We start from the raw sequence: 11,687 nt of genomic DNA on the forward strand, positions 1-11,687 counted from the left end.
AAATGTGAGAAACATTTTCACATAAAGAAGTTTCTTTTGCCGCCCGGTCTGTACGTGATAACCAGACCAGTCCAGACTGGTGTGGTCTGATTAATTATAAACCCTGATAGACTCTTTATGTCTTGATTACACCCACAAGCCTGGAAGTCAAACAATAAAGCCGAGCACCAAGCCATGCTGCTGAGTGTAGCGCTGCAGTTAAAACATGTTCAGTTCACACCATTTATTGCATTAAGGCATGATTGCATTGCCAAACCGCTTAAAAAAGTACAAATAAACACAGAGTCGACCAACAATAATTAATCTTATTACAATGACAAAGTCTAGCTTGTTAACAATGAACTGAATTCCTTAAACCTTTTACTCAGTTTCTGATTGGAGTTTGAAAACGAACAATAGAAATAAAAGAAGTCAAACACAAAATGATCAGAAAGGATTAAAAAGATTCATCAGCCAATTAAAAAAACAAAGAACCCTCTTCTGATTAATTAGTAAAGAAACAACAGCAAACTGCATATTCCTCATCAACAGATTTGGCGTAAAGTCATCAACAAATACCCCCCTTTTACATTTATTCATAAAAAACACGGCTTAAATGTAAGCATACTAGTACTAGCCAGTCTGAATTATTGCAGAGTGGAGATCAGTGTCCTAAAAGTCACTTACAGCATGAGGTGCTTCCTTTTTAGCAGAGTCAGTAAAACTAATTTAACACAACAAACTAAAACAAAGCATCCTGATAAAAACTGCTGCCTAGAAAAAGTGCATAATGTTCAATCTGATGATTTTCTTCTGGTCTGCAAACCGTATCAGAGGATAGATGATGATTCATCCGGCCAAGCTTTACACTTTAGTGAATATATATTAAATCAGCTATATTATAATGTTGTAGATGACTGATTTCTAAACTCTTCTTATTGATTCTGAAGTTTATACGTCCCCATAAAGATTCTTCTTTCAGCGTTACACAGCAAACATATACGGGACAATTTCTCTGCACGTTAGTAAAAAAAGTCCATGCTAATGTAGCACAATAACATCCTGCATGCTTCGTTTCTCAGCGACAGAGCCTCTCCATGTCGGATCGTTGAGCTTTAGTCCGGTTACTGGGATGAAGAACGACTCCAGAGCAGCAGCCGTCTGCTCCACAGAGGTAGGTCCACCACAGTTTGTTCAGCCTCTCCTGTTCCTGTTTCATTTCACCGACTCATCTGTCGTCTGTCCATCCATCATGGTTTGCAAACGTCTTGTAAAAATGAAACGCCAGTTACCCTCCATCATATTTGTGATCAGAAAGCAGGACGGGACGCTGGTTCTTTTCTACCTTTGGTCGTTTGATCCACGGCTTCATGAACCTCTGAGCATTTCGTACCAACCATTAGGTCCTACGCACCAGAGGAGGTCCTCTGCAGCAGTGCAACGCCTCCTACTCTCAACAGGAAAAAAAAACGTAGCCCAACTTACATTACAGTTAATGTCTGATACGCTTTCTGATCAGTGCGAAGGAAAACTCGATAGTTTGCTGCCCACATGATTGTAGATGACATCTACCTTAACGAGCTTTTCCTGCAGGGTGGGTAGGTTTGGGTTCATTGATGGACTGAAAACGGGCTGAGAGTGTTTCTAGCCGGAGGATCCAGATCCTTTTTCATTTCATCCAATCTGTCCTTGATGATTTCTAGTGATTCTCAATAATAGATCATATTAAGTAAGAAAGTTCTATGAGTCCAGCAGACATTATGGATCAGCAGGAGGTCAGTCAGAGTTATTCTGGTCTGATCAGGAGATTTTATATTTCCTGAGGTCCAAACTGGTCCAAGCTGGCATCAGAACCATAATCAGTGGAAAAGGTAAAGATAAAACATAACTGGATTAAAATGTACTTGGCTGGGCCTGACTCGTGTTCTGGGACTAGGCTGGGACTCGAGTCCTAGCCTAGTTCCCAGTTGTTCCTGTAATCAGTTGTGGACTAAACTGGTTATTAGAGGAAAAATAAATGTACGAGTCGGTAAAGAGAGATAAGGCCAGCTCCCCAGTTTGTCTGTTTTCTTTAACGCTATAATTAGCATTTAGAGAAGGAAGGCCAGAAACCAGGCATGCTGTACTGGTAGAGGGTGCGTTTGATTTATTAACCAAGGACATTAGCAGAATGTAAGGTGTTAAAGGTTCATAACAATCTGTTCATGTTTGCTGTAGCGTCAGAATAAAAACCCCAATCAAACTGCAGTCTTTATTAAAAAGCTTCAGGTAAACTTAATTCTCCAGCTTATTCCTTCACTGGCTATCTAGCCTAATTATGACACTGTTCTTCAAAATAAAAGCACTTCCTGTTTAATTCACGTAGAAATTCTACATTAATTGGTGTTAACCCTTTTTCTTCTATTTATCTACTTCCAAACACATTTATATTTATCTTTACACCATAAATCATTTTATTATAAATGTGATAATGTGTTCCAGAAGAGTTAAAGATAATAAGTATGCATGTGATAAATTGGACATAATGAAGTTATTCCTAACCTACAGCAGTTCTGTGTCTTAAGCTGATGGGATGCATCCAATGTCCGATTATAAATATCAGATTTAGACACTTTAGATTTGATTTAAATTTGTCCCTTAAAGACTTGAGATGGATCTGGTTTAACTTGTTCCTGTGCCGTGATGTTTAGCCCCTTCTCGTTTCTTCAGAAAGAGAGAGAGAGATAGCGGAGTGTTTTTGGTGATTTTTGGAGATAAATGATCCAAATGCTACTATTTGCTGTATCATTTGCTTTTGTTTTATACTATATTATTCAGTTTGGACGCATTAATTGTTATAAAATACGACAGGTTCTGATCTCAGACCAAAAGAAGATGATTCTGAGTGACCTACTACTGATAGACAAACATTGGACTCATAAACTCCTTTAGAATATTATTTTAAATGAGTTTTAAACTGAAGCTGGCCCCAGACGTTCCATGGTGCACACTAACCGACTCACCGTTGGTGCAGAACAACCACAGAAGCTCACAATAACCAACAAGTGCAAGGGGAGAAATAACCTGGAAAAAAGACTTTTAAACCTCTTTTTTCAAACTATCCATCTGAAAGATTCACTAAAACACATAACTACAAAGAAAACAAGCTGATATTCACTGGTTAAAGTAAATGGGTACAAAATTATTTGCTAACAGGTATGAAATGAAAATAGGTTGGAACAAAATGGCACGAAATGGAGCTAGGAATGGAGAAACGAGCGCCATTAGGCCGCAGAACATCAGCTACAAACGGCTAGAAGAAGACGAGCAACAGCTGGATGCTCCTCAAACCCCGTTCTGATCCAAAAAGCCGCGCCTGCAGCGCAGAAAGCTCACAGACCGTCAGACACTGCTTCATGTTTTCCTTCATCTTCTAAGACCTTTCAGAGTTTGTTCACCAGCCAAATCAGGACCTACTCATCATCTCATGGCCGGTCTAATGCAGTTGGAGGAGAGCAGCTCTGGAGTTGTGTTACATGTCAGATCATTTATTCTGAAATGAACCAGCGATCATCCAGACGATGACTTCAGTCCATACGGCTGGAGGTGTGAATTCACAGATAGCTCTCCACTCGCTCCCATTGCTGCATCTCTGTGAGGAAGCCTTCATAAAGACCAAAACCCTGATCCAGAGTCAGGGGAATGACCTGCGGCTCTTCTTTAATCTCCTCCCACGGCTGCAGCACAGCTTCTCCCGGCTGCTCGCCGAACAGCGTGGCGGACTCATCAAAGTGCTGCAGGTGATGATGTCCCAGCAGCAGCTGATCGTGCTCCAGCTGCTGCTGCCTCTGCGGCGGCGGCGGCTGCAGCAGAGGCACGCTGAGGGGCCCCATGCTGACGGAGCCCTCCATGGATGAGCCGCTCAGGTCCAGGTAGCTGTAGGACTGATAGTGGCTCATGTCTCCGGCTCCGCACCACCGCCCCAGGCCCGCCGAGTGCTGCCTCCCGTGCATGGAGGAGACTTCCATGTCGCAGCCCAGGGAGCTCAGCGCCGTGTTGATATCTAAGTCCTCAAAGGTGCTGCAGCTGCCGCCCAGGACATCATCGAACACGGATGCCAGGTCAAAGTCCCCCTTCAGGATGTCTGCTTTGTTGGCTTCCATGGCTAGAAGAGGGGACTGTGTGGACCTCACCAGCTTGCCGTGGTCTTTGGACGGCAGGTGCTTCCTTTTACCACCCATCACCTGGTAAGGACAGGTGTTCTGGCTCTGATATCCCTGGACCAGCTTAGTCTGTCTTTGTGCTGCAGTGCTGCTGCTGCTGTAGTGGTTGGCAGACATCCTCCTGCGCTTGAAGATGCCGTTGACGAACATGTCTGCGTACTGAGGATCAATCTGCCAGAAGCCTCCCTTCCCAGGCTCGTCCTTCTGTCTGGGGACCTTCTTGAAACACTTGTTGAGGGACAGGTTGTGACGAATTGAGTTCTGCACGGTGAAAAAGAAGGAAAAACACGTTTAAGATGGACACGGTCACAAGTAAAAGTCAGCCATGCGAGGACTAAAAATGCCAATTTGTCAGCAGGCAGCACAGTGGGCGTTGGGGGCATTGTTGTTGTTTGTATAGAGAAGCAAATGTACCTAATGAGGCTTTCTAGTAACAGGCAGCTCTGAGCATTTCAGACATGATCAGCTGTGCTTAGCTGCCAGCTCTCTCAGGAGCCCTCATTAGCACACATGTACACACAAACACACCCACACATGCAAACGCTTTCTCCAGCCATCAACATTCCTCTCAGACAAAAACCACGCATGCAGACCTGAAGAAGATGGAGATAACGAACACGGAGCCGCGCACAAGTATGCACCACCCTAAAAGTTTTCACTTCTCCTGGAATTACAAACATTAACTTAATGTATTTACTGTATCGTTTTTTTTTTTTTTTAGACTGAGCGTCACAAAGCAGTGCAGAATTGTGAAATGGAAGGAAAATAATACATAATTTCATTTTTTTACCAATAAAAATCTGAAAGCTGTGTCTGTTAGTGTTCCTCTGATCTGAGTCACTTTGCAGATGTTGCTTTATTTAAATATTTTAGGTACGTTTCCTCCACCTTTGCAAATGTAAAGACACATTTGTCTGTGAAGATGAATTATCAAATTTTACGACAGATTTTCATTGGGACTTGGGTCTGGACTTTGACTAGGCCATTCTAAACCATGAATCTGCTCTGATCTAAACCCTCCCATAACATCTCAGGCTGCAGGGCTAAGGCTGGTTCTCCTGCTGGAAGGAGAACATCCACTCCAGTCTCAGGTTCTCCTGCAGCCTCTAACCGGTTCTCCTCCAGGGTTCTTCTGGATTTAGCTCCATCCATCTTCCCATCGGTTCTGGAGGCAACGGTTGTCTCAAAAGTTCAAACTGGAGTCTTGAATCGCAGAATAATGATCCAGCTGCAGGTCCCCAACTCTAACCTGCTTCCCTGTCCCTGATGGAGAAAAGCGTTTCCACAGCATGATGCTGCCACCACCATGTTTCACCGTGGAGAAAGTGTGTGTAGGGCGATGTACGCCGCAGGTCTTCTATCAAAAAACAGTATTTTGTATGTAGGCCAAAGGGTTTGAATCTGGTTTCCTCTGACCTGAGAACCCTCACAAAAAGGCCAGATTGTCATTGTCGGGGCAAAGCACTCATCGTCTCAACAGAGTGCCGCACCTGAGCTATGGATCTTTGCAGCTCTCCCAAAGTTACCGTTTGCTGCTTCTCTGATGAACGTTAGAAACCCTGTAAGACTTTCCTGCACATTGAAAATGATGCGCTGCTTTGTGCTGGTCTGTCACCTGAGATGCCAGTAAAACATCTCACCTTAGCAGCTTAGTTTTATCTAAATAAAGAAGAGTTCTGCTAATGGTCCTGATCTCCTTATACTGTGAGAGTGATGGTGACACTGGAGTCACCTGCCCAGCCTCCCCACCTCCCCTCAGCATTGTCAGACTCATAAATTATAAACGGACTGCCATACAGGCTCGGTTACCTGCCAGCTGGGCTCTGCGTGTCTGTAGTAGCAGAAATTCTCCGTTATCCAGTTATAGATGGTGGACAGAGTGACTTTGGGCTGTTTGCTGGCCTGCATGGCCATGCAGATGAGAGAGGCGTAGGAGTAGGGAGGTTTAACCCTGGGGTTTGTTTTATAGTCCACCTCCACCGGCGGGCTCGCTTGGACCGAGGTCTGCGGGAAGCCGGGCGCGGGGTGCGCGCAGCTGGAGAAGCACGGCGGCGCGGCGGTGCTTTCACTGCCAGAGGTGACGGGGCTGCCGGGGTACAGCGGCATCCCGGCGGCGGCGGTGTCCCCGGCCGGTGGGCTGGATGGTGAGTCGGTCCCGGCTGTGGGGAAGCCGAGGCGTTTGAGGAAGAGGTGGTGCTGGGTGGACGGGCACTCCGGGCCGGGGCCGGCCAGTGGCTCCGGGTCGGTGCTGAGGATGGAGAAATTCTGCAGCCAGTGGAGGCTGGTCAGGCTGTCATCCAGGGGCGCAAAGTCGGAGCCGGTGGCCTGATCCTCCGGGAACGCAGCCAGCCATTTCTCCTTAAACTTGTTGGCAATGTCTGGACTCGATAGGACGGGCATCCTGGCTTGATACGCGGTTCTGAGCTCAGCCAGACGGTCTTAGTCTCGCATTTAAAGTTCGGGTTCACCGCCTGAAGTGGAAAAATCTGTTTCAAGGGAAAATTATTCAAGTTCACGAGTGAAAAGAAAATCGCGCCGAATTAAAAAATAGTTCAGCAAACAAACAAAGTGAAATATCCTAAAGTGGTTGCGTCAATTCTCCGCCCCTGGTGCTGTGCTGGGGAAGATGCTCTGAGTGCACCTGTTGCAGCGCGTCCCCGCCTCTCTCTCCTGCTCTCTCTCTCCGATCTGGCGCTCAGAGTGCGCAACAAGTGCGGTGGGGGGAGGGAACACATCCAGCACGCAGGGAGGACCAGGAAAGGATCAATAAAGTGCCTAAAAGGGAAGCACGGTTTGAGTCATCCAGACGTGCAGCTCTTATAGGCTGGATGGAGAAGAGCAAATGATGTAAAAAGGTTGAAAACAACACATTTCTCATTAAGACTGCCCACCGTCTCTTTAAATACCCAGGAGGCTTTCCTCATTGGCTGGCTCGCCTGTTTCATTTTAAGCCCTGACCCTCTTCCACCGCCCCCACCTCTCTCTGCAGGCCTGCAGATGATGAACTCTCGCACAGATGAGCGCACAAGCCTGCGGCGATAAGGACAAGGAGCTTCCTGCAGGTCTGCTTCCTGAAACAGGCTGAAATGTGAGCTCCGCTGCGCGCGTCATGGCTCCTGGACTGGCGCTAAAAAGACGCGCCACGGGTCCCGCTCTGCGCGTAAAGAAAACAGCCTCACGGTGGCTGATTAGGACGAAAGATGTCCTGGTGAATGGTTTTCCTGTTGTCACGTTAGAACCACACTTTTACCTGAGAAAGCAACACAAAGTGGCGCATAATGTGATTCTGAAGGGTAATACTACATGATTGTCTATTTTCTTATGCATTTTTAAAGTTTACAGTCCATTTGTTTTCAGCCCCCTGCTTAGACACTGCAGGGCCGCCTTTCACTGCAGCTCCAGCTGCAGGCCGCCTGAGGCTTTGACTCTGGGGTTTGCACACAGAGACAGAAGTTTTTTCCTCCTTTTTTCTTTTTAAAACAGCTTAAGCTCTGTCATGTCGGATGGAAAGCATCGAGTTTTAAGGTTTATCACACAGTTTGAGGTGGATTCAGGTCTGGACTTTGACTAGGCCACTCTAGCCTATGAATCTGCTCTAATCTGAACTCATAATACCTCTGGCTCTATGTTCAGGGCGGTTCTCCTCCTGGAAGGTGAACCTTCAGCCCAGCCTCAGGTCTCCTGCAGCCTAGCAGCTTTTCTGTTAAAGGAACAGCATCAGCATCATGCTGCCACCACATTGTTTCACGGTGGAGACGGGGTGTTTACATGTGCAGGGCCAGTTTTTACACATATTCATCTGCATCTGGCTAAAAGGTTTCATTTTGGTTTATTTGTCCCAAGCATCTTGTTTTACATGTTTGATGAGTCCCCCACATGTCTAGTGGTCAAACAACAGATAGAACTTACAGCGTTCCTCTTCCCATTCTTCTGTGAAGGTCAGATTTGTGAAGAGCATAATTAATAGTTGTCCTGTCAACAGAGTCTCCCACTTGAGTTGTTTATCTCTGCAGCTCCTCCAGAGCTACCATGGTCCTTCAGTCTAGGTCAGTTGTTTTTAGGACTCTTGCGAACGAATGCCAGGTGGACCCAAGCATAGCCTTGCCTTTTTCAGACTGTTTGGTCTGAACCTGCAGTCAGTGAGAACGGCAGGAGATTCTCAGTAATCCTCAGTGCAACGCGTAGGATTCTCTCCTTTCACGACACTAGGGAGTGTTACGATTTGTTAAATTACATTTATTCTGGAGTATCGGTGGAAACCAGAAGTGTTTCTGCCAACACCTGAATGGACCTTTACAACCTTAAAAGCCACTAGAAATCAAATTAAATCCATCACATTACTTCTCACTTATATTTCGACCCTTTGCCAAACATGGTGTGTTGGTTTTAAACATCTTGGAAACGTGTTGCTTTTGCTAAACATTCTGTGGATTCATGGTTATTCTGTACATTAGCACCTTGTTAGCACTACGCTAGCTGGGTTCAACAGTGTTAAACAATGTGGTCAGAATCTGATGTTATATGCTACACTTTGCAAAAAGTAGCATACTTAAAGTTAATTTTATTAAGTATACTTAAGCATGAGTATAAGCTTAAGTGTTAGTATTAATGTACTTAGTCTTAGACTTCGATTTATGCTTTTCAGTACAAGTCAAACATATTCTACTATACTTTTAAGTATATGAAATATAGTTTATAAAAAGTAAATTCCAAGTGCTCTGCCCTCATTTTAAGTATGAAATAAGTATACTCGTAGTACACTTAAATAAACTGCTTTTTGCTACAGGCTGTATTCAAGAAATAAACCATTTGTGGTTAAAATGTCTGAATTAAATCCAGAATAACTTTATGTGTTCATGTGATTTACTGTGAAGGTCTAAATTTGTGGTTTAAATTTGTATTTATTGAGGATTATCAAATACTAAAGGTTGATGACGTGAAATCACTGGGCAATAAATAAATTATGTGCAACCAGAACTGGTTTATATTATTCAGAGCACAACAGCTTCCCTGAATTGATAACGTAGCTGTGAACATTTGTTGACCAATGATATTAATTAATTCCTGAAAGAGTATAAAACTTTATGTAACAGTAATTTGTCTTTACTATTAATGGCATCATATTATTTTCAGTATATTTTCAGCGCGTCCATTTTCTGTGTATTTTATTAATAAGATTCATGTATAGCTAAAAGTAGCAGAGAGAGAAGCTGCTGTGTTTAGTTTCATCATTTGCTCTGACTGCTGGGATGTTTCTGGCTAAAAATCTTTTAGACTGTTAATATCATATGGTTTATAAAAGGTGGTGATGTTGATAAGGTCTAGTTGTTAGAAATCGTTGTTATAGAATGTATGTAACTGTTAAAATGTAAAACTGATTCTTGGTAATCTTGAGAGCAACGGTTTCAATGCATTAAGAGAGAAAACAATAAGTGTTACGTTTCTGACCCATTTTGTTTGGCTGGGGGGGGGGGGGGCTGACATTTTTTAATCCTTCAAAGGGGGGCGCAACAGAAAATATCTGAGAACCACCTGTCCAGGTGGACGTCCGTGTCCTGGTAGGTCTGCAGGAGGTCCATCCTCTCTTCAGGTCCACATGATGATCAGAACTCTGGGAGATGTTCAAAGCTGGGATGTTGGTGTAGAACCTATTTGATTTTTCCTTAAGATATTTCACCAAGTTATTTATAATGTTTTTGTTGATTTTCCCACAAACTGGTGTTTTTGGTTAAATTAAATGAGATATTTTGAATAATGCTTGGATTTGAAGCCTTTGTGATTTAATGTGCAGTAAATGCACATCAGTTCAGGTGAGTTCAATAAAACCATTTTACAGTAAATGGCGATACTTCAAATATTAGCACAGGAAAGTATAACTGGTGATAAAACAGCAGTATGTGAAATCTAAGTGAAGTCTAGCTGTCATTTAGCTGACATTTTATACGCCACAGACTGTTTTTCTGAGAACAAAAGCACCATTAGTCAGTCAAAAGTTTATTTTCCCAACAATTAGATAACGTGTTATTATTGAACTACTACTACTATTAATAATAATAATACAAAATATTCATAACAGTAATGGCAGTCTCATAAAAAACTGAACACCGATATAAAGTCTGTTGGCAGAGCTTAGTCGCAGCCACGTTAAAACATGTAAACACTGCCACCCTGCGGATCGTTTCTGCACTGCAGTAGTACCACGTCTTACTTGAGACGTGGGGGGGTCCATTCATTCATAAAGTATGTAGGTTTTCTGCTTCCAATAGTCAATAGAACATTTTTAAAATGTACCAGCCAGGACTCAAACACCTCCTCTGTCAAGTATCGGATTATGTTAATATAGAATTAGCAGAGATGCAATGACTTAAACAAGTGGTACTAACAGCAAATAATCAACAATAGCAGGCCAAATGTACACAGTTTATTCACTAAACTATTAAATTGTGTAATATCTTATACGATGTCAGACACTTTCCTTCAATTTAACAATTTCTGTTACTCCAGCTTCATAGTACCCTGAGAGGAGCTTTTCTCTTTCAAGTGCTTTGGGGTCCTCAGACTTGATAAAGCACTATACAAGTCCAGACCATTTACCATTTACCTCTGAGGTCGGATGTGAAGCAAAACGATAGACCGTGGATGCAGCCAGATGTTACATAACTCTAAGTGGAGCCTGTTTCAGAAGGTTTCAAAGCATTAATTACCATGTGGAGCTGTGCTGGAGCACACCAGTCCACCCTGCTGCAGACCACCCACACAACGTGACGCTGCCGGCATACTTCACTGTTCATAGTGTCAGATCATCAAGGTTCCCCCTGTCTCCTCAGATGATCATCCTGGTGTTAGTTTGCCTCATTTATTTAGATTTTTCATTATGTCTCACAAGCAAGAGGTGATTGAGGTGCTACCTTAACATCAATCAACACCTCCGTTTAACTCAAATGCCATCATTTGTAGCGTTTAAAGACATACTGATCTTAGTTTGTAAAAAAGGTGATCCAGAGGCGACTCAGTGGGTGGATTAGTTTAATTCCCTGTCACATGTGACTATGTGTTGAAGGCACTTACCCAAAGTGGCCCACTGATCTGTATTGGTGTGATTGGGGGAATGTGGCAATTTAAAATAGGAAGTTAGTTAAGTACTGGTTACGGGTTCATGGGTTGGTTAAGGTGAACATGAGTTAACAAGTTAATGGAACTAAAGGAAGGCAGGTCCTCGGTTTATGTCTCCATGTCGTTCCTCTGACCACCGCCAGGTGTCTCTGCTTCCCCACTTCCGCGCGTTTCTGGCCACTAAACTAGAAACTACCGTGTTTACAATTTGCACTTACCCACAATTCTGAGCGGTTCATGTCGAGCACATTTTTTTCTTTGTTTACAGCGTGTCAATAATCTCAAGAAGCGGAAGTGTGAGCCGTCTCCAGGCTGACATCAGTTGTTGTAAAAGTTAACCTTTAATGAACGCTGCATCATAGCAGTTATAAATGATATAATCTCACTCTCCTT

The 11,687-nt window shown here is 43.6% G+C and overlaps 1 protein-coding gene across 1 annotated transcript; it reads right to left on the reverse strand.

Annotated features, from left to right (window-relative positions):
* Positions 1-221: 221 nt before the first annotated feature.
* Positions 222-7,086, reverse strand: foxj1b (forkhead box J1b). The gene is made up of 2 exons (XM_012866358.3): positions 5,991-7,086; positions 222-4,442 (listed from the first exon to the last, which is right to left on the reverse strand). Exons 1-2 carry the CDS (start codon positions 6,579-6,581, stop codon positions 3,573-3,575), a joined length of 1,461 nt encoding a protein of 486 aa, XP_012721812.2. The 5' UTR covers positions 6,582-7,086; the 3' UTR covers positions 222-3,572.
* Positions 7,087-11,687: the final 4,601 nt, after the last annotated feature.

This window comes from Fundulus heteroclitus, unplaced genomic scaffold, assembly GCF_011125445.2.
Source record: "Fundulus heteroclitus isolate FHET01 unplaced genomic scaffold, MU-UCD_Fhet_4.1 scaffold_576, whole genome shotgun sequence".
Lineage (NCBI taxonomy): Eukaryota > Metazoa > Chordata > Actinopteri > Cyprinodontiformes > Fundulidae > Fundulus > Fundulus heteroclitus.